The sequence below is a fragment of the Diabrotica virgifera genome, chromosome 9 (genome assembly GCF_917563875.1).
Source record: "Diabrotica virgifera virgifera chromosome 9, PGI_DIABVI_V3a".
NCBI lineage: Eukaryota > Metazoa > Arthropoda > Insecta > Coleoptera > Chrysomelidae > Diabrotica > Diabrotica virgifera.
The window spans coordinates 148,241,540-148,265,093 of NC_065451.1; the positions used below are offsets into that span (position 1 = coordinate 148,241,540).

Sequence of the window (23,554 nt, forward strand, 5' to 3'; positions counted from 1 at the left end):
TTATAACATTTTATATTCCATTCCATCGCACAAGTTATGGCCAAAATTCACCTATAGATCGTTACTATAAACTTATAAATGACAAACACATTGAAATTTTTGATATATCTCTGAATATGTTTAAAAATAATTTAAATAGAGTATTTATTTAATTTTTTTGTTAGTTCTAAGGTTACAAGTACCTACCTATTCTTACTCAGGGCTGGTTGTTCGAAAGCTAATCAACAGTGATCATTGTCAAGTGTTTGATTGCTGTCACCAGCTGTCAATGTCACCTTTGTTTGGGTTGCTGAAAACATAATATGAAATTACTTTGTCAATTATGTTAATAATTGTTATGTTAATTGATTCATTAATCTCATAATTTTAATCAATTATGTTTTCAGCAACCCAATAAAAGTTGACATTGACAGTTTTGGTGACAGTGATTAAATGTTGATGGTGATCATTGTTGATTAGCGTTCGAACATCCGGCCCTAATATTTGTTATCTAATTATAATGTTGTTAAAGTATTATTAGAACATATTTAGCTCGTAAACTTATTATTGTTAATTGTGTAACTTTTAATGGGGTAATCCCGTCAATAAAATAAATAAAAAAAATTTTTGTTTTATAAAAAAAATTTCTAGCATCAAAAGTAAACAAGTTATGCTCAAAACAAAGTTATTCCCTTTTTGTTTTGGTAAAAAATTCGAGAAAATCAACCCCTAATTAGTATCTTCAATTAACTTAATCGTTACGACTTCACAAGTTTCTTGACTCGTGTATGTATTGTTTATATCATCTGTAAGTTTCATCGGTTCAAAGTCCTTATTAATGAAAAGGCTGTAGTTAAAATGGGTTCAAAGGAATCACTGATCACGAATGTATGCAAATTTAGAAACACCATATCTTAATCAATTTTTGTCTAACAGAATAACAAAAAAGTACATGATATTCAGAAAAGCAATGCTGACTTTTTTTGTTTTTCGAGATTTTTGGTATCTCTAACAATTTTTAAGTTATTTTGAAAAAAAAACATATTTTTCAAAATTAAAATTTTAAAAATTTAATTTTGAAACCAAATTTTTTCAAAAATAAGCGCTTTGAATCAATGAAACTTACATATCATATAAACACAACATAAGTAAAATAATTTGTGGAGCGGTAACGATTAATTTCATTTAAGTTGCTAGTTAGGGTGTGGTCTTCCTGATTTTTCTTTGTCAAAACAAAAGGGACCAACTTTAATTCGAGAGTAACTTGCTTAAATTTAATGCTAGAAACTTTTTGTAAAAACAAAAATAAAGCTTTTTTTAACACTTTAAAAAAGTTATAAGGGGTTTTCCCCAAAAAGTGCTTAATTTTTTGGATATTTCACGTCGAAATATTCTATTTGAAATTTGGTGAATATGAATCTATTTTTCATTGGCTATAACTCTGGCTTTACGAGGTCCAGAGACCTAACGCATACACCATTTTTTTTACTTTTTTATGCCTTTTTTATGCTTTTTTATGCTATATGTATGCCAAATTTCATGTCAATCCAAGCGGTTTTTTAAAATTTAGAGCAAAAAACCGTGAAAGAATGCACTAATCCACTATTTGATGTATACCTTTTTTCCTTCTGTCTGCCTTTTTTCTTTTCTGTGATATTTCTTGTTTCGTGAATTTTTCTCTTTGTTCTAATGGCTTTCATTCTCATCAGATGTCCAAGCCAGTTTAATTGTCTCTTTATTATGTATTTAGAAACAGACATATTTCTTTATTATTTTGTTCATTTTTGGTTCCTGTGGGTTTATCCCTCTTATTGTCTCATTTCTTCTTCTATCCCTCTCTTTCCACCTTTAGCTCATAGATGTCTCACCTCCATTGCATTTATCCTACTATTATGCTTTTTCTGCAAAGTCCAATTTTGACTCGTATACAGGGTGAGTAACCACTAACGGGACGGAAGATTACAGCGAAATGGTAAAAGATTTGAAAAAAATTTAAATTGAATAGTTTGTAAGTTGATAAAAGCTACATTTTAAAATTATTTTGAAATATACAGGGTGTCCCAATAAATGGCGGCGCATCAAAGTTATATTTTTTCTTATGAAACACCCTGTATTTTATCTAACAATAAAACACTGAAAACGTTTGTTTTCTATACTTCCACAAAATTTATTATATCTAAGTGACTACAGCTGTTTCGGCGGAGTGCCTTTCTCAAGTAATATAGTTTACAATGTGTTTGCCTTTTTAAGTCTTCAACTGAAGAGGTTGAGGAGTGGGGAGCTGTTTGTCTCGAGTTGGTCATTCAGAATTATATCTGTATTTTTCAGTTTATTAATTTCCATAGATTCTAAAAAAGATAGCTTAAGGCCTTTATTTTGAATATGTAGAATTTGAAACTCTTCATTGAAAGAATGATTATGATCTAGAAGGTGAAGTGCGTATGTAGAAGTGTGTGTTTTTCTATTGTTGAATGCCCTTTTGTGTTCTGCTATCCGTTTGTCAAAAGTTCTGCCAGTTTGACCGATGTATGTTTTCGGACAGTCACCACAAGTTAGTTTGTACACACCACTCTGTAGTTGCTTTCTCTTTCGGCTTTTATTGTTCTTAATATATTTGCTTAAGTTGTTGTTAGTTCTGAAAGCTGGTGTTATTCCTTTCTTTTTTATGTATCTGGCTATTGTTGTTGTTATCTTGCCAGTATATGTGAGAGAGCAGAAGGTACTGGGTTCTTTCTGTGGTGGTGGATACACTAATTTCAGGGCTTTCTTATGGAGTTTTTGGTTTAAAATTTTGTTAACTGTTTGTTCGTTATAGCCGTTGTTTACTGCTATTTGTTTAATGATGTTTAGTTCGATTTCGAAGTTATTTTTTGTCATGGGAATTTCTGTCAGTCTATGTATCATGCTATGGTAGGCTGCTAATTTGTGTTGTGTAGGATGGGATGATGAATTGTGTATAGTTGTGTCAGTATGGGTAGGTTTATGATATACAGAGAACTCATGTTTGTTGTGTAGTCTGGAAATCGTCTGTTTCTAGATGTAACGATTTCCAGACTACACAACAAACATGAGTTCTCCGTATATCATAAACCTACCCATACTGACACAACTATACACAATTCATCATCCCATCCTACACAACACAAATTAGCAGCCTACCATAGCATGATACATAGACTGACAGAAATTCCCATGACAAAAAATAACTTCGAAATCGAACTAAACATCATTAAACAAATAGCAGTAAACAACGGCTATAACGAACAAACAGTTAACAAAATTTTAAACCAAAAACTCCATAAGAACGCCCTGAAATTAGTGTATCCACCACCACAGAAAGAACCCAGTACCTTCTGCTCTCTCACATATACTGGCAAGATAACAACAACAATAGCCAGATACATAAAAAAGAAAGGAATAACACCAGCTTTCAGAACTAACAACAACTTAAGCAAATATATTAAGAACAATAAAAGCCGAAAGAGAAAGCAACTACAGAGTGGTGTGTACAAACTAACTTGTGGTGACTGTCCGAAAACGTACATCGGTCAAACTGGCAGAACTTTTGACAAACGGATAGCAGAACACAAAAGGGCATTCAACAATAGAAAAACAGACACTTCTACATACGCACTTCACCTTCTAGATCATAATCATTCTTTCAATGAAGAGTTTCAAATTCTACATATTCAAAATAAAGGCCTTAAGCTATCTTTTTTAGAATCTATGGAAATTAATAAACTGAAAAATACAGATATAATTCTGAATGACCAACTCGAGACAAACAGCTCCCCACTCCTCAACCTCTTCAGTTGAAGACTTAAAAAGGCAAACACATTGTAAACTATATTACTTGAGAAAGGCACTCCGCCGAAACAGCTGTAGTCACTTAGATATAATAAATTTTGTGGAAGTATAGAAAACAAACGTTTTCAGTGTTTTATTGTTAGATAAAATGAACTTCCATCAAGTAACGGTCGAATCCATCAATTACCCTGTATTTTGTTGCATTTTTTGAGAATTGAGATTTTAAGAAATTATAAAAACATTACTTTTACATCTAAATAGTTGGATATTCGTTGAATGTATTCCATGATTAATTATTACACATTTGTCTACAGGGTGTTCAAAATTTACAGTTTCATTATTGGAGTATTCAATGTGTCATATTATTCTTATTTTAAATGGAACACCATGTATATTAATAAATAATTATACCAAACAAATTTACCTCTTTCGAATGGTATATGGATGTCCTATACCTAGGTGTCATAGTTTTTGCGTAACTTACAAGTATTTAAATTTTTAATCTGTAAATCGATTTTAAAACAAAAGATGTAGTTACTTAATGTCATTGTATGACATTGCCAGTTTATGACAGTACAGTCTGGTAATTATCAAAACTATAAACATCTGTGTAGGATATTCAATTTTTTTTTTACTTAAAATGGCTTTGGCAGAGACAATTACATTCAAATTTAATTGTTCCTAAAACTGAATAATCACGCTATCTATGAAAGAGTAGAAATGCTACTTTGCATTGGGGAATATTTTTAAAATTGTCTCTTAGCTTCTAAAGTTTACGCTTAAAAGTATCCTGATAGAAGACACCCAAAAAAGGATGTTTTTGAGACATTTCTCGATAGATTCCGTGCTACTGGTGATGTTGCATAGGTACGAAAAGTTAAATAAAAATAAACCATTTATTTTTGATGACGTCAATGAACTTGATGTTCTGCTTTCTGTTACGGAAAACCTAAATACTAGTACGTGAAAAATTTCGAGTTAATTGGAAACCAGTCAAAAGAGTGTATGTAGAATACATAAGAAAAACCACTATCATCCGTACAAAACTCAACTACACCAGGATTAGACAGAACAGGAACGTTTAAATTTTCGTTTATAGACTTTAGAATTTGGAGAAGATCCTGATTTTTTTTATAGACGAATCTGCCTACTTTTCACAATAATCTAGTTAATAGACATAGCTTTCATTGTATTATGATACAGTAAACAAACATTTTACTGTTGATCGCCAATATCGATGAAGTGTTATGTTTGGGGCAGTATTCTGAGCGAGTATGTGATCGACCCATATTTTTGACGATAATCTGAATGGAGCAACTTTTATAAATTTCTTAAAACAAGTTTTTTGGATCCATCTTAAAACCTTGTATAGTGTCCTTAACATGTATTACATTATTATATCCTTAACATGTATTACATAACTGATAATTTTTTACTTATAGTAAGTTGTGGTTCATTTTGTATTATTTAAGTATTTGTTTTATTAAGATTCTTTATGTTTCGTTATGTATTTAGTTATTTTCAATAACGAAAAAAATTCTTTTACAAATCAGCAAATAAAAATATACCTACCTACATAACAACTATGCCAAGATGATGGGTTTAAAAATCGAAAGTGACTATAAATATTTTTAAAATCGATGTACCGTTTGAAGAAAATTGTAAATTATGCAAAAACTGTGACTCCTAGTTATTAGGGTGGGCCGAAAAAATTTTTTTTTTTTTTCTTAATGCTATACCGAAAAAAACTTGTCTCTATTATGGGTTATCAAAATGCAAAAAAGAAAAAAAATATATACCTAACCCCCAGCTAGCGCAACGCATCTGAACTTTCGAAATTTCACTAAAATCACAGGATTTTACCATTTTTTTTTAAATATCCAAACAGCTAGATATTGAACTGCTATAGTGAAAATCATTTATATTATAGTTATAAAAACACAATGAGTTATTGAAATATTACTTTTTTTTTAATTTTAGGTAGCGCAAGGCCTTCAATATAGTTAATTGATCACTTTTCGAGTGCTAACCACTTTTATAGTGTAGTGCAGCAACTAATTTTTTTAAACCCACTACTCATGTGTTATTTTTAGAAATATAATGTTGGTAAATAGGCAATTTACATTTATCCAAATGAGTTTATTAATTACAAAATTTACGAATTGTCAATTCCCAGACTCACAGAATAGTCCGTTAAATGTTTGGAACTTTAAAATCTTGCTTGCTTGAAAAACTTGGCATTGAAGCTCTTGATAGCAGCGTTGTTCTTATGAATCCATCTCTGTTCTTGGCACCAACGAGTTTTGAGGAGGCTTCAGTTACCAATTTCACACAGCGTTCCACCGCTTGCGTGTGACACGGAAATTTATGGAAATTCCATTCTTCTGGTGTGTTGGCAGTTGAAATTTTGGCCCACATTTCTTCGTCAGATACTCTTCGCAACAACGGTGGTGGAGAAATAGCAGTAGTAGTCCAATCAATAATTTCATAATATTCGTTTGCCTGGAAGTTGAGTTTTGGGGGTTTAAAAGTTCGGACTAGCTTTTTATTGGAAGCTACGGTCCTTGATTTTATGATTCTTCTAAGCCCCAACTCTCTGATATGGGCCCTTTCATCAACAATCATACTGAGGAGCAAGTTTTCTGGATGCGCGAAAAACGCATTCCTTTCAATTACTGGATCAACCACCTTTATCAAGTTTTCTGGAAGGAATCGTGAAGATTTTATTAAATTAAAAACATGTTTTGGTCCATCTGTAAGGTACTTACTTTTTTTATCTTAAACCATACAGGCATGTAAGATTTAAGTATAAATTGTACCAAAATAAGATGTTCTTCAGAGGGACTTTCAACGCTCATAAAAAGACGAAGAACTCTGTTCGCTGTTGTCAGCCATCGGGAATGGGAGATAGGACCTGGTTCACGAATTGCGAAGTCTATTGTGCAGGTGCCTGACTTGATAGCCAAACTTACATCCAGGAGATATTGTTGGTCTTTACTTAAGATTTTGCTATCGATGTCTGGAATCTTGCAATCAATGATTTGAAATTTTACTACTGGAAGTTTTTCACAATTTCTGAGTTGTGAGCCAATAGGACCACTAAAAGATTTTGGGCCAGTCGTTTCACCGTCCAAAGTTTGAAACAAGTGCCTGAACGGCAATTCGTTCAAATGCAAAAGGCAAACTCCCCACTGCAGCGGTCTTTTTATTTTTTCCTCGATTGTGCGAATTACACCGGTTTTCCAGCCTGTATTTGTGACGGTACCATCGCATCCAATTACATCAAGCTCATCGAGCGAAAAATTTGACTCATTCAAGTAGTCCAATATAGCACTAGCAATGTCCTTCGAAGTTCCAGTAGATGGCGTCACATGGCCAACATAAATCGAGCCAGGTTCTTTAATAATTGAAAAGTGTTCCTCTTTTGCACTTCTTCTGAAACACTTGTTATTAACTTCATCAATTTTTAAAGTTTTATCCTTTCGACCATCAGAGTATAGCCCTTGTATCAAGTTTGGTTCTTTTTTTATCGTATCTTGGAGATTTGATCTGCATAAATTTTTTTCCCTCCTAACCTTATTCTTATCAATTATGAGGGAATCATCCTCTTTCGTTGCAAGACCAACGTCATGCATTACACTGGAGGCAATAGCAGCTGTTGCCCTGTCCGAAACACCAAATCGGTCACTGGCCAACGCGGTATTTTTTAATTGTATCCGCATTTGCCACGGTTGTTTGCTCGGTATAGGAATATAGTTGTCACCGGAACTATCAGACTCTTCCTCTTCCATTGAGCTTCCATCTGAAGCTATTCTTGGTTTTGTTGCATCCTTAGAGCATGAAGGCTGCGAATGTGAAACTAGTGGGATGTTAGACGACATAACCTGATTTTTTTTTCTTTACGTTGCAGTCTTTTGGTAATTTTTTTCGACTCCTTCTTGTCTAAATTTCCAATTTTTCCTTGTCCAAGATTTCTTTGGAAATACATAAACTTAAGTTCAAGCACCGGAATTTTTTTAACTTTTTCACATTTACATGAAATTGATATAGGGCACTCACAGATCTCCGGGACCTTTTTGCAGTTGCAGGAGTATGCTATTTTACATTTACATGCAGATACATCAAAGAGTGATAAAGCCTTTTGTTTGAATTCCTCAATTTTCTCTTTGTCTTTTTCCTTGTCACGCTTAAAGGACTTCATTAGATTACGGTAGCTAACGTGATATGAATTTATTAATTGAACAATTCTGTAGGGCGTCACTGTTGGTATTTTGATGCTTTGTCAAAGACGGCTTTTACTTTTGGAGCGACAATATTAGATATCTGAGAGAAACTTACAGGCTTGTTACTTTCTAATGCTGGAAGGTACTGTTCGTGGAAACAGCTCCGAAGGACATCTTGGAAAGTTGGAAGCTTACTCACAGGCAATTCCCTCGGGTAGCCAAACAATGGGCAATCAAAATCACTGCGAGTTATTTTCTTGGCAGCCATCACGCACGTGAATTTAAACTCAAACTTCACTCAAAAAATTATAAAAACAGTTTGCACTATCAACTCACAGCTAATACACGTAAGTTTAAACGAATCTGCTGACGTAAACTGCCGAGTAACAGAGAACATGAAAAAACATGATCGTTGTGGCTGCTTCCAGTGCATTGTGGGTGGGTGTAGAGAGTATAAGTGGGGGAAGCTCGGCTCAGTGCCAACCCATTCCCCGAACGCACAGCTCATCTGCACTCGACTGTAAGATGCGTCATTTTCGTGTCCGTTGCGCTACCTCAGATTAATAAAATTATACTTATCCAATTATTTATTGTATTTTTAAAACTCTAATGTAAAGGGATATCACTATAGCAGCCCAATATGCAGTTATTGTGATGTTCAAAAAAAAATTACAAAAACTCATGATTTTAGGGAAATTTCGAAAGTTCAGATTCGTTGCGCTAGCTGGGGGTTAGGTATATATTTTTTTTCTTTTTTGCATTTTGATAACCCATAATAGAGACAAGTTTTTTTCGGTATAGCATTAAGAAAAAAAAATAAAAATTTTTTTTCGGCCCACCCTACTAGTTATAGAACATCTATATACCATTCGAAAGAGGAACCTGCGTTTAGTATAATCATTGATTATTATATTGATTATTAATTGTTATACTAACTATTTGAATCACATTGAGAATGGGATTCTATCTAATCCTCGACATTTTTGGAAGTATATCAATAATAAACGTAAAAGTTATAATCTGCCATCTAATATGTCCTACAGTGATAGTACAGGTGATAATGCTCAAGACGTAGTTAATTATTTAGTAAGTTTTTCTCAACTACATATTCTAATTCTAAAGTTAATCAGATCCCAATTTTTAACTATCAGCAGAGTGTAAATGTGAATAATTATAGTATTGGGCTCTCAGACATAATTGATAGTGTTTTAAAGATGCCTTGGAAATTATCGCTTGGACCAGATTGTTTGCCAGCTTATGTTCTCAAGCATTGCATTTTTACTCTCGTAAAACCTATCTGCTACTTATTTAATTCCTCATTGAGTACTGGCATCTTTCCTGATTTTTGGAAAACTAGTTATTTAACATATTATATTTATTTATATTTATTTATAGTACTATACAAATGACCTGGCCTCTTGTGACTAATCCAGGTCGTTTCCTGATGGGATTACAGTAGTTTATCTTTACATTATTATTATTTTAAGAATTTTCTATATTTGACTAATTAACAATAGCCCTAATCTACTACTAATTATGAAAACTACAAATTGTAAACAATTCTAATAAATAATTCTAATGAACAAATAATAACAAATAAACAAAAACCAATAAACAAAATATAAATTATTAATTTTTTTTTTGAACATATAATTTTTATAAAAGTGCTCCCATTTCTCATTCTCAGATGAGAAATGCCAGCATTCTTCATCTAAAAATAGTCACGAATAATTTTAAGTGCAGGTCTAATCGACTTTATGATATTCTTAATGGTATTTCGGTGAGCCTCAGACCATTGAGTTTTAAAATTTATTATTTTTAAATATTATTATTAAATATATTATTATAGTTATTTAACAACAATTTTTAAGTCTGGTAATAAAAATGATGTTGAAAATTATCGAGCGGTTTGTAACCAATCTGTATTACCCAAACTTTTTGAGTGCCTTGTAAATAACTTTTTGACATGGAATTGTAAAGCTTTAATTGATGTTAGACAACATGGCTTTTCTAAAGGTAAGTCTACATGCACAAACTTAATATTGTATACTAATTTCATTGCTAATTCAGTTGAACAGAAGGGTCAGGTTGACGCTATCTACACAGACTTCTCTAAAGCCTTCGATAGAGTTAACCATGATCTGCTTATTGCTAAATTAAAAGGCTATGGATTTGGAGGTAAAATAATTGAGTGGATAGGTAGTTATATATCTGGTAGATGTCAGTATGTTAAATATGGAAACTGTTTATCTCAACGAGTATCTGTAACCTCAGGAGTTCCTCAGGGGTCTCATATTGGGCCTCTCTTATTTAATATATTTGTTAATGATATATCCTCAGTGATTAAAAGTAGTAATTTTCTAATGTTTGCTGATGACCTTAAAATATTTCGAATAGTAAATAACCTAGTTGACGCCTCTTTGTTACAGAATGATATTAAAAGCTTAGCTAGTTGGTGTGAGGTAAACATGCTATACTTAAATATAAAAAAATGTTTTAAAATTACTTTTGGAAGATCAAGAGAGTTTGTAAATTATGATTATTGTATAAATAATGTACCATTAGAGGCACGTCATAATATTAAGGATTTAGGAATAAATTTTGATTCTAAATTAACTTTTAAATATCACATTAACGAAACTTCAGCTAAAGCTTTAAAAATGTTGGGATTCATTCTAAGAAACTGTAATCAGTTTTCAGTACAAACTTTAAAAATGTTATACTTTAGTTTAGTTCGATCAGTTTTGGAGTATGGTTCTCTCATTTGATCTCCTTCATATAATAGTGACATCTACAGTATCGAGAGAGTTCAGAATAAATTCTTGAGGGTATGTGCTTACAAGATTGGTTTTATTAGAGAACAATACACATATGATGACATACTATCAATACTAAATATCTCACCACTACATCATAGAAGGTGTCAAGCGGATTTATGTTTCCTTTTTAAGATTATAAATGGATATGTTCAAGATCCAGAGTTACTAATTTTAATAAGTTTTAATGTTAATACTAGAAGAACTCGTAACACTGAGATTTTCAACATTCCATTCCACACTACAAATTATGGTCAAAATGAACCCATTACAAGAATTTTACGAACTGCCAATGAGCACAGCAATAGTTTAGAGTTATTTGAAATATCTATAGCAACATTTAAGAAATCAGTTGAGAGATTTTGAGCATTATATAACTTAATAATAACTTAAGCTACTACTTTTATTGAATTTTGTTTAATTTTAATTTTGGTTTGTTTTTTTAACGCAACCTATTGAACCTATGCTTTGTAAAGGTTGACGTCGTATTTTTGTAAAAATGGTGTATCCGTAAAATAAATAAATAAATAAATAGATTAATATACATGGTGTTCTAATAATATAACCATCATATTATGCTGCATTGAATAATCCAATAATGAAACTGTACATTTTGAACACCATGTAAATAAATGTGTAATAATCAATCATATAATGCATTAATTATAAGATAATTACCAGACCGTATTGTCATAAAATGACAATGTCATACAATGACATTAATTAACTTCATCTTTTGTTTTAAAATCGATTTACAGATTAAGAATCTAAATAATTGTAAATTACGCAAAAACTATGAGACCTAGGTATAGGACATCCATACACCATTCGAAAGAGGTAAATTTGTTAATTATAATTATTTATTAATATACATGGTGTTCCATTTAAAATAAGCATCATATGACACATTGAATACTTCAATAATGAAACTGTAAATTTTTGAACACCCTGTAGACAAATGTGTAATAATTAATCATGGAATACATTCAACCAATATCCAACAATTTAGATGTAAAAGTAATATTTTTATAATTTCTTAAATAACTTGAGAATAAGCCTTCTTTTAAAACTTTACATTTTAAGAAAAGTCAACATAACTCGGAACACTCTGTACATAGGTATAGGGAAGCCTTATGAAACTATACCTTATTTTTTGCGGACAATTAAAAATGCAATAAAATACAGGGTATTATATTTTATAATGTAATATTATGTAATATTATATAAAATAATTTTAAAATGTAGCTTTTATCAACTTAAAAACTATTAATTTATAAAACAATAACCAGGCATATGTTTATTTGCATAAGTATTGTCCTTTTCATGATCATTTTTCAGTGCGTAACAAATGATAGGAAAAAGGGTAAGTCCGTGATAATACACATTTATGACATTTATTTTAACATGACATTTTAGTTAAATCTGACAGTTGTCACATTTTATTTTCAATTTGGAATAAAACAAATCAAATGTGTTTCTTGCATTTATAAAATGGTATTTTCTTTGATTTGTATGGTCTTATAAATTATACAGATTATATTTGTAATATTATGATCTAATTAAAAAAAAAATTATTTTTTTATTATGGCGCCATCTATCGACAACTAGAATAACTAGAAGAAATGTTATAAAAATGTCACCGACGAAATGTAATCACCGACGTGCCTTTTTTTCTGTCACATACAATTTAATGCGTTAGAAAGAAATCGAAAAACTGACGCACTGAAAGTTGATCATGAGAAATACTGTAGAACACCTTCAGTAAGTGTATGCAATGTAGTTTTGCCAACATCAGCAAGGTTGTTTATTCATTTGACACAGTAATGAAAAATATATCTATACAAACATATTTACATAATGAGGTATTTGATAAATAAGGGAACACAATTAGATTCGAGATCAATTCAGTCATTTTAGTGAGTTAGACAAGTTAGTTAGGTTTGGGGGTTTGCACCGTTAGAGCAGAATAATGTAATCGCATATCAAATACATTTTTCCTGGGACAGTTTGTTCGATTTTTTTATACTGTTTGTTACTTTGAGGTATATTTTTCCATCATTGGTAATTATATTTATAGATAATGATCTGTGCTAACTCTTTCCAGTTGAGTATTTTTGCATTTTATATTTATTTAATTTTAATTCACTGTAAAAAAAATCATGAAACATCATTGTACACATTTGCTTGTACATTGCTACTGTACCTTTTTGTAAAAGTACAGGATAAATCCCATCTGTTCCCGGTGATTTATATGGTTTGAATGAACTTACTGCCTATTTATTTTGTCTGGTATCACCATCTCTTTTGCAGCTGTCCAGCTTCCCCTATTTACATATTTAATGGTAACTGGTCCTTCTTGCTGTAGAACGTGGCTATATTGCTCTTAAGTTCCTTCAAGAGAACCTTTTGGAGTCTAGCCACTTCTGCAGTCTATTCTATCTCCTCGCAGTGCTTCCTCCATGATTTTCTTTTGGCTTTCCTTAGAGCTTTGTTATATTTAGTCAGAGCTTTGCAATATTTGCTCCGCTTGCCTGATCTTCTTGCAGAATTGAATTCTTTTCTCGTATCTCTCCTTCTTTTAGCAAGTTCATTGTTCCACCAGGACACTTTCCTATTAGAGCTCGGGACAGTTATTTTTATATGCTTCTATGACTATATCCTGAAATTGTTCAGTAGCCACATCTAGCTCTATTGTTTTCCTTATCTTCTTTATAGCCCCACGAAAACTATATGTCAGGTCTGCTTGATATGCTTCCCAATCAGTTTTCCTGGGGTTTCGATAAGTCTCTGTTTAGTGCTCATAGCCCGTATTTCAAATTTTACATGTCTGTGATCTAATTAACTCGTCTCATCAGACACATGCCAGTTTTTAACGATGCTGCTTGCAAATGCAGTTGCCATCGTTATATCGATAACATCCTTCCTATTTAGAGTAGAGTAGAGTATTTATTGGTAATAATGTACAAATGTACTTTTACAGGTCAGCAATAATTAAAATTGTCTAAAATTACATTAAAAATTGACAGTACTTCAGTAAAAAAAAACCTATTACTAAAATTTAAAAACTAAACACTAATTAAATTACAGGACAAAACAAAATTTAGATCTGAAGTACTCCTCAAATGAGTAGAAAGCACCCATCAGAAGATAATTTTTAATTTGTCTCTTGCAGTCACAAAGGTAGGTTTGTTGCCTACATTTAGTATGTCTAAATTATATTCCATAATAAATTGTAGTAAGTACTCACCTCTTCGTTGTTTCTGGTGCTCCCCCAGCTGATGTGATGAGTAGTATGATATAATTGATCCAAATAATGGCATAACCCAGACATCAAAAGTGAAAGTTATCCTCCAACACCAAATTGTTCTATATGGTCCACATAATGTTCTGAAAATGTCACACCATTTTGAGCGTCGGGTTTGGGGGGAGAGGGGGGAAAAATCGGTAAATTCGTAGTTTTTTAAGTTTTTCGTCAATATTTCTAAAATTATGCGGTTTAGCATGAACAACCTTCTATACAAAAGTGTTCTACATTAAATTTGCAATAAAAAAGTTCCTATGCATAATCCTTCTAAAATGAACGGTTCCAAAGTTATGGGGGTAGTATAGTATAATTGGTCCAAAAAAGGCCTAACCCAGACATCTAAAGTAAAATTTTTCCTCGCAACACCAAATTGTTCTAAATGGTCCACATATTGTTCAATAAAAAGTTACACCATTTTGAGCGTCCAGTTTGGGGGGGGAGAGATGGGGTAGAAGACAGTAAATTAGTAGTTTTTTTTACGTTTTTCGTCAATATTTCTAAAACTATGCTTTAGCGTAAACAATGGTCTATACAAAAATGTTCTACATAAAATTTAAAACAAAAAAGGTTCTATACATATTATAAAATCAACGGTTCCAAAGTTACGGAGGGTGAAAAGTGGAGGTTTTGATACTTTTTATATTATCTGGGCAATTGATGATGATTTTGGGTGGTGAGGTTGACGTTTCTTCAAGGGCTTATCACTATCACTAACATATCATCGGCCACCGAAATAGCCAATTTTATTTACAAAACACAATCCTGTTAAAGAAAATTTCTATAAATTGCCAAAATAATATAAAAAGTATCAAAAACCTCCACTTTTTATCCTCCGTAACTCTGGAACCGTTCATTTTATAACAATCATGTATAGGACCTTTTTTGTTTTAAATTTCACGTAGAACATTTTTGTGTAGAACATTGTTTACGCTAAAGCATAGTTTTAGAAATATTGACGAAAAACGTAAAAAAACTACTAATTTACCAACTTTTCCCCCATCTTTGGGGTCGCAAAACTTTTACTTTGGATGTCTGGGTTAGGCCTTTTTTTGGACCAATTATACTATACTACCTCCGTAACTTTGGAACCGTCCATTTTAGAAGGATTATGCATAAGATCTTTTTTTCAAATTTAATGTAGAACATTTTTGTATAGAAGGTTGTTCATGCTAAACCGGATGGTTTTAGAAATATTGACGAAAAACGTAAAAAACTACGAATTTACCGATTTCTCCCCCTCTCCCCTCCTCCCAAACCCGACGCTCAAAATGGTACCCGAGTATTATCTCCTTCATTCTACCTCCATCTGTAACTTTTAGTTTTACTGCTGTTAGATCCCTAGAACAGAAATTAGTTAAGGGGATCGGTACAAACTTTCGGCTGCAATGCTATTTAAATGGGATTCATTTTTTTCGAATCCTGAGAAAACTAGTAAGTGTTTTTGAAAAATTTAAACGCAAAATGAAAGATTGCGGTATTAGTGAGGGCCAAATGTCCCTGAAAACTTTTATAATGTTTATGTTAATAAGTTACAGGGGTGAAGAACTAAGAGAAAATTTAGTGTGATTTTTAATTTCGAATATCTTATTCAAAAGAAACTTTTTATTCATTTTAAGGAATTTCAGCCCTCGGTAATAAAATAATCTTTCATTCTGCGTTTAAATTTTTCAAAAATACTTATTAGTTTTCTCAGGATTCCAAAAAAAATGATTACATTTAAAATACATTGAAAATTTTGAAAAGCGTACAATTATTTTGTTCCTTTCCTCTTAATGGCAGTACTTTGATCTTGCTTTTAGCTATTATGCATGTTCTCTGTACTTCAGCGGATCTGTTGTAAATCAGTTTTCTGCATATCCTTGAGCTTAAGACATATCCTTGAGCTTAACGAGACCTTTTATTTCACCCTGGTTTACCCAGGATTCTTGGATGAGAGCAACATCAAACCTTTCTATCCCGCAGCAAGTTTTGCTGAAGCTGCGTTACTGTGTTGAAGGTTGCCTTGGATCACTCTCACCTTCGCCATCTCCATCTGTCTCCCTCACAATCTTGAATGCTACCCTTCCCATCCTATAAAAGGCATTGAGTTGTGTATGCTTCAAGGCCTGTCGATCAAGTACACAAGGATTTCTCCCTGCCTCTCGACCTACTGGCTTTTCAGTGTCCAGTCTGTCATATTGAGCCCTGCATTCCGCTTGCCCAACTGACTCCTGAATACTTTTTCACTCTCAGGCCGGTCTCAGGCACGTGCACAAGAACAATCGGTATTCTCAAGTCTTTGGATTCAATCAACTTCAAATCCACTGACTAACAAAGCTCTTGTACGGCCCCCTCCAGCCAAGATTTGATAGACTCCCACTGGGTACCTCATTCACTGCCTCTTCCAATTTTGTTCAATCCAGGTCTGCCTGTTTCTGGTTCAGTTTTACCCCAGGATGGCGTCTGTCTACCACCGCAATCCTCAGTTTGCCTGTCACTTCGCCGTAAGTGCCAGTCTGCATTTTACCGCTCCTTGCCTCTTCAGCGCTAGTAACTGTGCCAGTTGCATAGTGCCGCTCCTGTTCGCGTTGTCAGCTGCCTGTTTTTAATTTCTTTTGATCTTTTGGTCTGGTCACTTTTGGCCTTTGGTCTTCTTAAGTGGGTTTTCTTTAACCCACGTCCCAGCACCCATTTTTCGGCTTTTTTAAGATTTCTTTTTTGAGCCCCAGATAGTTTTTTTGTCCCAAGGCTTAGTTTCTCGAGGCTTCTCTCTACCTGGTCAGCTTCCATGTCTATCTCCTCGGCATGGTCTGCTGTTCCCACAGCTTCCATTCTTGTTTCTTCGATTAGGTCCCAAAGTCATTTCTGAGTCCCTCTCGACTTGTTTTATGTATCTTTTTGGTTCCACGGCTGTTCCCACGAGTAGGGTCGAAATAAATATCAAGTACAGTGCGCCCTTATTGCACCAGGGCTATATTCCCCTAGAGTTCGCTATCTCCCTAGGGCATCGCTTTAGATACACTTTACTCCCTGTACCATGCATCCCGTCGGCACGATTGTGTTACACCTTAGGATTGGGACTGCGATCATTTGGTGTTACCTAGGGTGCACCACGTGGAGGTGATCCATTGTACACCCCCGCCTACCCCTTTAAGAAGAGGTTTCTGAAATTGTAATTGTGTTCATAACATAAACGTTTTAATGTTTGTCTACACAAAATATTCTGTTTTAGGTTTGGATAAATCAAGGTGACATTATTCTCATAGGTCTCAGAGAGTACCAAGATGCCAAAGCAGATGTGATTCTAAAATACACCCCTGATGAAGCTCGTAATCTAAAAACATATGGTGAATTCCCAGAATCTGTTAGAATTAATGAAACCGTTACATTCGTCGAAGAAGGTTTTGATGAAGATATTGAATTTGGTGATGACATCAGTTCAGCAGACGAAGCTGACCCTGTTGATGGCATCTGATGACATGAAGACGATGATAGTAGGTCAGGCCAATAAAGGTGATCTTTTTTTCTGATAAAATTTATTGTTCAAGATATTAATATATAATAGAAACGGTTTGCCCTGTTAATAGAGAAGATATATATGTAAAACATTTCTGATCTTTGTTTCTAATTCGGTATTTACAACACCTGTATCATAATATAAGCCAGTTTCCCTAAATGACATTTCAGCCTCATTTTCATCATAGATTATCTCTATTTTCAGGGCAGTATATAATTTTGAATGTAATTCACCATAAAAGTTTTAACAATAGCAAAAATGTATTTAACTTATCATTTATGTTTTAAGGACGTTAGAAAATATAAAATTTTTTGATTAATCTTTCTTTCTTTGATGTATTTATTTTGTAGCTGGATGTCAATTATATTCACTGTTTGAACATTTTCTTTTAATATATAGCCTCCCCTTTTCCATAATAGAAGATCCAAATCTAGATCGACATTCACGAATCTGTATACCAGATGAATTTTTTTTTATTAATTTCATACATAGACAAATGTGACTTGCATGGGTTGCCTATCAAAATATGTACATCGTAGCTATTCTTAAGGGGGGGCGTAGGGTTTAAATCAATACTTCAAGCACATTTTTTTGTGAATTGTTTTTAAAGTATGGTAAAATTATTTTATTTTTAAACGCTTTTATTTAGTTCAATAGATTGCGTCAAATCTTTGGATGTTAATTTGACTACCTTTTCTTCCATGCAAATGAATGAACATTTGCAGACATATGCATTCGCGGTGACAATACACGAATAGACAACAAAAAATTTTTGTTTATGTTTATTAATTGTTTAAATAAAAAAAAACGATTTTAATGGAAAAAGGCCTAAATTCTCTTGTTTTTTACAATGTAGAAACTTGAAACTTTTACGGATGGTAGCTAATGATATAACCTATACATAATTTCACTTTTTACGTTAATTGTTTAGGTTATGCGTCATAAATAAACAATAAAGTTTTAAATTTTGAACACTCATATATTTGTTTATACAGTACGATGCAAGTGAAAGGAATAAATTCGTTATTTCGTAAAAAGGCGACTTGAACCCTGGAATGCTACCTGGGGTACACTTGTACCCCAACCTTGTTTGTAAGTTACACCAATTTGCAGTAGTGGGTGTAGAAAATATGAAAATAAACTTGTGAATAATAATATAATAAAATATTTTTGTATACAAAATAAATTCTTAGCATGTTATCTTAAGATTGTTTTTGTCATAAGTTCTTAAAACATACATAATATATAAATATTTTAGGTCGATTTTATTTGGGGTACCACTGTACCTCGATGTAGCAGATTGAGTTTAAAAAATAAGTGTAGCAATCCAGGGTTAAGGAAAAATCCCGAAAGAGGTCGATTTTATTTTTAAATTACGATATTTTGGCATATATGTCATACTAGTGACGTCATCCTTCTGGGCGCGATGACGTAATCGATGATTTTTAAACGCTTTTATTTAGTTCAATAGATTGCGTCAAATCTTTGGATGTTAATTTGACTACCTTTTCTTCCATTCAAATGAATGAAAATTTGCAGACATATGCATTCGCGGGAACAATACACGAATAGACAACAAAACATTTTTGTTTATGTTTATTAATTGTTTAAATAAAAAAAAACGATTTTAATGGAAAAATGCCTAAATTCTCTTGTTTTTTACAATGTAGAAACTTGAAACTTTTACGGATTGTAGCTAATGATATAACCTATACATAATTTCACTTTTTACGTTAATTTTTTACGTTATGCGTCATAAATAAACAATAAAGTTTTAAAATTTTGAACACTCATATTATGTTTGTTTATACAGTACGATGCAAATGAAAGGAATAAATTCGTTATTTCGTAAAAAGGCGACTTTAAGGAAAAATCTCGAAAGAGGTCGATTTTTATTTTGAAATTACGATATTTTGGCATATATGTCATACTAGTGACGTCATCCATCTAGGCGCGATGACGTAATCGATGATTTTTTTAAATGAGAATAGGGGACATGCGATAGCTCATTTGAAAGGCAATTCAATTCTTTATTCAGTAATGTAAAAATTTATATAATTATTTGTACAGGGTGTCCAAAAATAATTTTTTAATTAAATTATTTGACAAAAAGAAGAATGTATGTAATTTATTTAACTCAGAATACATTTTACAGTTGCCCGTAAACAGAAAAAATGTGTATTACAGAAATAAGTATTGCTTTTCGATTAAATTAAATATTCAAGCCAGCTCCCGCCAGCCACCTGCCTCTTGGAAGTTTTAACATTCAATTTAAGCGAAAGGCAATGATTATTTGTGATATAAACATTTTTGTCTGGTTTATGGCAGCAGTAAAATGTATTTTAATTTAAATTTAATAAGTTACACACATTCTTCTTTTTTTAAACGCTTTTCTTTAGTTCAATAGTTTGCGTCAAATCTTTAGAGGTCAATTTGCCTGCCTTTTCATCAATGCAAATGAATGAAAATTTGCAGACATATGCATTCGCGGGAACAATACACGAATAATCAATAAAAAAATTTTTATGTTTATTAATTGTTTAAATAAAAAAAAACGATTTTAATGGAAAATGCTTAAGTTCTCTTGTTTTTTACAATGTAAAAATTTGAAACTTTTACGGATTGTAGCTAATGATATGAACTATACATAATTTCACTTTTTACGTTAATTGTTTACGTTATGCTTCACAAATAAACAATGAAGTTTCAAATTTTTTGCCGATTCCGACTACTTTTTATGTTTGTATATGATATGTTTTATATACATATTTTAATAAACATGACGATATATTTTAATGTTTGAAAAGTGTAAGACTAAAAAGTAAAAAATAAAAAAATATGAAAAAAAAGTTTTTAGGAAACGCTTTTCTTTAGTTCCGGGTGACTAAAATTATAAATATTAAAAAATCAACTAAAAAGCAAAAAATAAAAAAAATTGAAAAAATCCAACACATTCGTTAAAGAAAAGCGTGGGGCGAAAACCGTTTATTCGATGAAGACGCCCCACGCTTTTCTTTGACGAATGTGTTGGATTTTTTCAATTTTTTTTATTTTTTGCTTTTTAGTTGATTTTTTAATATTTATAATTTTAGTCACCCGGAACTAAAGAAAAGCGTTTCCTAAAAACTTTTTTTTCATATTTTTTTATTAAATTCTTTCTTTCTTTCTCCCCTTCCTTATACCATTTCAGGTGTCGGATTTGGGTTTAGTTTAGCTACATATTCACCCATCAATTCTTCAATTCTTTTCTGTCTTGTGCTATTAGTTTCATTTCTTTTAGCGTTTTCTGTTTAATTTATCCTGCTTCTACTATTTCCTGTATCCATTTTTCCTCAGCCTGCCTTTTTTCTTTTTTGTAATCTTTGTTTCGTGAATTTTCCTTGTTAGTCTACTTGTTTTAATTCTCATTAGATGTCCGTACCAGTTTAATTGCTTTTTATTATTTTATTCATTATCGGTTCCTGTTTAGCTGTTCCTCTTATTGCCTCATTCCTTATTCTATCCCATTTCGTCTTTCCGGCTATAGCTCGTAGATGTCTCATCTCAATTGCATTTATCCTACTATTATGCTTTTTCTGTAAAGTCCAATTTTCTCTCGTGGGTCATTTCATATCAAATCAACCAGGGGTTTGGCAGACACCCTCTCCGATTTTGATAATTTTTGGTACACTTATTTTATCCATAAAGTAGATAAAAAATCTAAATTTTCAAAATTTTTGGTCCAGTAGTTTTTTTGTTATTAATTTTTGAAAATGATAAAATTGACAAGTTTTGCCTTTACATAAGTATAGAAAAATAGGAATATCTCTAAAACTACTTATCAGAAATTCATGAGCGATACCTTGTTTAAAAGGTCTTTTAAAAACCTTTTAAATAATGTATAACATGGCACATTTTAAAATTACATTTTTTTTTTTCAAAAAAAATTGAAAAAAGTATTTTTTATTTTTTTTCAAAAACACCATTTTTTATTTTTTTGAAAAAAATATATATTTTTTTTCAATGTTTTACTAAGACATACACCAATTTTGAAGATGGAGAAATGATGGGTTCCATATGAAAAAAAAATAAAACAATATTCAAACATGTAAAAAATGGTAGCTTTCTTAAGTAAAACACATAAAAGTCAAAGATACATGCTATAATATAGAAAACAATAATTTTTTATAAGTAACACAAACGCTTCTCTAAATTTCAAATAAATTAAATATTTTTTAAAGATATTTTTCTTTCCAAAATGTGGGTGGAATCTGACATTTCCTCCTTTGTCAGTGTGTAAGTCCGACCTGTAGCGGTAATGGGTTGAACTTTTCTTAAAATCATTTTTCTTTCAATAATTAGAATATCTGATTTAGGTTTGGGGTAATAAAAGGAGGGGGCTGGCCCGTTTGGATGCAAGAAACTAACTTTAATTTCATTTGTCTCATCATTTCTGCCTATAATACAAGCCACCCACCAAGCATTGTTATACTCTACCGTTACAAATCCAGATTCAATTAGTTTAAGTTCCATTTGATTTAATTCTGACAAATCTTTCTGAATTAGTTGTTTTTGTTGATCAGAACTTAATGAATAATTTTTGGTTATGATTTGTGTTTCTGAAAAAGGAATAACCGCATGCACTTTTTGTGTCCCTTGTATTGTTTGGGCTTTAGCAAATCTTGGTTCTAATTTTTGAGTATGTTCATTATATTCTTCAGTTGAACAGTACTTAAAAGTGATTCCGTGAATATTTGCGGTGGCAAATTGAAATAATTGCTCTGGTGTTAGTATCTGATTCTCGTAAGGCCTTTGCAAACTGGCCTTAGTGGCCAATCTTTTGACTGTGCCTCCTAGACCATCACAGGCACTTTTACCATGTGATGTGGCAAAAAAATGTCACTCAGCTGTAAGACCAAAATCTTTTTCGTGGTAGGACAGATTTAAAAAATTTTTTTTGTTCTTATATTGAGCGGCACATCCGTCAGAAAAGTAGAATATTTTTGGTAGATTCATAATTTCATTTTTCAATTCCGGTATCAACACAGTTAGAAATAAATGAAAAGCTATTGTATTATGTATTAAACAATCAGATATGAAAACATAATTCATATGCTTTATTTCTCCTTGCTCATTTCTGTAGTAAATCACAAATGGGTGCAGGGTGGCTTGCGAATTATTCCAATGGTACGATTGTACCTCATCTTGTAAAACAAATGAGTAATTCTCTGCAAAATCTGACGTAATGAGCGCTTCTCCATTTTTTAAATTATTTTTGGTCTCATTATAAAATTCCTTTTGAATGTTTGAAATAAAGAGTGTGTTTTTAATTTTAAAAGGTTTTCACCAAAGTCTTCAACAAAATCTTCTGTAGATTTAATCACCGTTTCCATATTGCACCGGTCAACAGAAATCCACTTTTTGTAGGAAACATTATCAATGAAGGATTCATTGAACTTTTCCATAAGATGATTTTTCAAATTTTCTATGCCAGGACATGTTGAGCATCGGTCCAAATAACAATCAATATTTGGGGGATTACACATTATTTTGGTTAAGCAAGCATAGTAATCCGGATAGCTAGGTTTGTTATTTTCATTAACAATTATTTTATTCAGTTTTGAACCATTAATCATTAATTTAATGTTTTGATGAATAGTGCAAACACATACTGAGTGTGTTCCACTTTGTCCTGCTAATATGCAATTTTTTGGTTTTAACTCATAAAATTTTGTAAATCCAACTTTAACTTCAGAATTCTCTTGTTTAAATAGGGCATAAATTTCTTTTAAGTTGGCTAAAAGTAAGCGTTTTTGAACGTGTTCTTTCTGGTTTTCTTGCTTGACCACAACACAGTCTTTTTTTCCTGGCATCATACGACTTATGTCATCTCTTAAATAAAATTCTGTAACTAACTTGACTATTTCAGGGGAAACCGTTTTTCCTGGCT

General features: G+C 32.0%; 1 protein-coding gene across 2 annotated transcripts in view; it reads left to right on the forward strand.

Moving 5' to 3' along the window:
* Window positions 1–23,554, forward strand: part of LOC126892552 (eukaryotic translation initiation factor 1A, X-chromosomal) — a 70,476-nt gene that overhangs the window by 3,938 nt on the left and 42,984 nt on the right. For both annotated transcript variants that reach the window (XR_007700900.1, XM_050662117.1), the window contains exon 3: window positions 17,341–17,621. Coding sequence is in view for 1 of the 2 variants with exons in the window: in XM_050662117.1 (XP_050518074.1) it covers window positions 17,341–17,583 (243 nt within the window). In the remaining variant the exon portion in view is untranslated. The remainder of the gene's footprint in view (window positions 1–17,340; window positions 17,622–23,554) is intronic.